This window comes from Ptychodera flava, unplaced genomic scaffold (genome assembly GCF_041260155.1).
Source record: "Ptychodera flava strain L36383 unplaced genomic scaffold, AS_Pfla_20210202 Scaffold_95__1_contigs__length_380228_pilon, whole genome shotgun sequence".
Classification (NCBI taxonomy): Eukaryota; Metazoa; Hemichordata; class Enteropneusta; family Ptychoderidae; genus Ptychodera; species Ptychodera flava.
In genome coordinates, this window is record NW_027248417.1 from 193,440 (window position 1) to 196,549 (window position 3,110).

The window sequence follows — 3,110 nt, forward strand, 5'->3', positions numbered from 1 at the left end:
AGGCATCAGCCGCCAAGAAGTTTGGTGTTTCAACCTCGCAAGTTTCGCGGTTAGTGAAAGCCAAGCAACAGATCTTCGATCAGTTTGACACCGGCAATCACAACCGTAAGCGACAGAGAGCTGGCAAGGAAGAAGAAGTTGGCAGTGCACTGTTCCTATGGTTTCAGCAGAAAATTAGCCAGGGCGCCCGACTCTCTGGGCCGTTGCTGAAGCAGAAGGCAACTGAGCTCGCTGCGGCAGAGGGGAGCGAATTCACTCCATCCGATGGTTGGCTGTCACGTTGGAAAAGTCGCCACAACATCGCCTACAAGAAGGAGCAAGGTGAAAAGCAGAATGCAGACTTTCCAGCGCCCCAACACTGGAGACAACACATCATACTGGCCATTTTGCAAGCGTACAACAAGGATGACATCTTTAATGCAGACGAAACTGGCCTGTATTATCGCGGCTTCCAGAAAGGGACACTGCCTCAAAGGTGACGAACTGGTGGGTGGAAAGAAGGCAATGGAGAGAATCACCACCCTCGTATGTGCAAACATGTCGGGGACGGAGAAACGCCCACTTTTCATCATCGGCAAAAGTAGGCAACCGCGTTGTTTTCCAAGGGACCCGTCCCGGCTTCCAGTCGACTACGGTCATTCCAAAAATGCTTGGATGACAGGCGAATGGTTTGCAAAGTGGCTGAAGAAGTGGGACGGTGAACTGCGCTGCAAACGTCGCCGTATCTGTCTGCTGGTGGACAACTGTTCAGCTCATCCGTCAAACGTTGCACTGACGAACATTGAGCTGAAGTTCCTGCCACCGAACACGACCAGTTTGATTCAACCTCTTGACATGGGCGTTATCAAAAACTGGAAGGGTCACTACAGAAGCCGACTGAACTCTCGTGTCATCGCCGCACTTGACGCCGATCCTGACCGACGAGCTGTTGATGTCGCGAAGCTATTCACCGTCTTGGATGCAATCTACCTAGCGAAGGAGTCGTGGGATGCTGTCAAGCCGCAAACAGTCGTTGGGTGTTTTCGTAAAGCTGGTTTGTCAGACTCTGAGGCTACCGATGCTGTAGTTGATGTCGATCCGCTGGCGGATGTGCCGACTCCAGGAAACATGACGTCAGAAGAATTCAACGATTACATCGAGATGGACAACGCGATTGAGGTCACCGGTGAGCTTTCCGACGTGGAGCTTCTTGAGTCCGTCCGCGAAGCGAAACGGTCGAGGCTGGAAGATCCCGACTCCGACTCTGACATCGAGAATGAACCACCGCCACTCACCGTGAAAGAACAGATGGACATGGTCGACTACCTTCGCCGGTTCACGCAGAGAAAGGGCATGATTTCTGCCCTACCAATGCTTCGCCAGATCGAGAACGCCGTCTATGCTAACGTTGCAGAAGTGAAGAAACAGCGTACGATCGATTCGTTTTTCAATTAAGTAGACACTCTTACTCAAAAATTTGCACCAGCCTTCAGTAGCTTAAAAAACACAGAGACAACAGAAAAAACTGCCTGGAACTTGCTATCAGCTGACTTTATTGAATGTACGTCGTGCAGTTTTTTGTTTTCCGGTATTTTTTGTGTGTACATGCCTCTCCGACCTTTTTATGTATATCTTTCATACATACATTTTCTTTTATTCTTCAAAGTTTATTTTCTGTCAGTAATTCATGCATTCCACATTTTGTGAAAGGTGAAATACGTTGCAATAAACAGAAATTTAATGTATCAATGTGCGTGCGATGTAGTCTGTGTATTCACGATAGTGTATGGTGAATGTGTGTGGGTGTGGTCGACCCATTTATAAACCTGCCGCATAATCGGGACTGCCGGTTAATCGGGATAAATTGTCTGCTCCCGAGGTGTCCCGTTTACGTGGCGGCGACTGTATATAGATTTGCAAGTGAACTAATTGTGATATGTCACACTCTTAAAACTTCCATCATGAAGAAATGTGAGTACAATGTAAACATGTCATGCTCTAAAAGTAAGTAAAGCTTAGTAAGCTTAGCAGCCTGATCAAATTTAGTAGCCTGATTACAGAATTTCATTAATATACAAATAAGCAATTAAACAGTAATCAATGATCATTAAATTTTTGGCATAAATACTGGTAAATCCAAGTGTAATCAATATATCCTAGAAGTTCAATCAAATGCAGTACATTCAGTTTTGATACAAGACGTTGTTAAAGAATCTCTGTTTATATGCACATGAGCATTAATTAGAATATCATGCTCATCAAAATAATCGCAATCATACCAATCCATAATCCAATGACAGTAGGTCAGAATTCGTAAGACAATAGTTGTAAACATAGACACAAAACAGCACAGAACAGACAGTAAATAGACGGTACACAAACAAAGTCATATTCAAGAAAGAAAGATATATGGACCTCTGGCCAGAAGACCAAGAAGTGATGTCAGGTGTTTCGAAAATAGTAAGCGCATCCTGCCCCACATGTGGCACCCGCCATATATCATTACTATAGGTCAGATAGGTAGTGGTCACTAACTAAGGCCTAATGTCATAAGTGATCATTTGTCGAAGAGAGATATTGTATTTATCTACCAGCTTGCGATACCTGCCAAAAAGCGTTTGAATGTAGAGACAAGTCTTGCTCTGGTGTAACCTTGATTTAACAGTTTGTAAGAGAGATGGCCATATCTCTCTACAAAATCACCATATGAACTGCATGCTCTTGCATATCGAATAAGCTGGGAAATGTATACCCCATAAGCTGGTGAGAGTGGAATATTACTTATGAGGTGTGGAAAATTGATGATACTAAAGTTGAAATCATCTCTCTTGTCATACAGCCTAGTAGAAAGGTGACCATTAGAGTCAAATTCAAGTAAAATGTCCAGATATGAAGCAGAAAAGGCCGTTTCTGTAGTTTCTTTAATCTCCAATTCTGGAGGATAAATCATAGCGAGATATTTACTGAATTCAGAGTTATTCATTTAAATAACATCGTCTGTGTATCTATGTTAGATTGAAAGTTCGAGCTACAGAGACCTTTTCTGTTTAATTAAGTTCTGGATAAATTCTGCCTCATATGAGAACAGAAATAAGTCTGCAAGCAGGGGATCACAATTAGTGCCCATGGGA

At 43.7% G+C, this 3,110-nt stretch overlaps 1 protein-coding gene across 1 annotated transcript; it reads left to right on the forward strand.

Moving 5' to 3' along the window:
• Positions 1-264: 264 nt before the first annotated feature.
• LOC139129154 (tigger transposable element-derived protein 6-like) lies at positions 265-1,442 on the forward strand. Its single transcript, XM_070694801.1, has one exon. It carries the CDS (start codon positions 265-267, stop codon positions 1,432-1,434), a length of 1,170 nt encoding a protein of 389 aa, XP_070550902.1. The 3' UTR covers positions 1,435-1,442.
• Positions 1,443-3,110: the final 1,668 nt, after the last annotated feature.

Coding starts and splice junctions, on each gene's coding strand:
- LOC139129154 (XM_070694801.1), top strand. CDS start 265: ATGGTTGGCTGTCACGTTGGAAAAGTCGCCACAACATCGCCTACAAGA.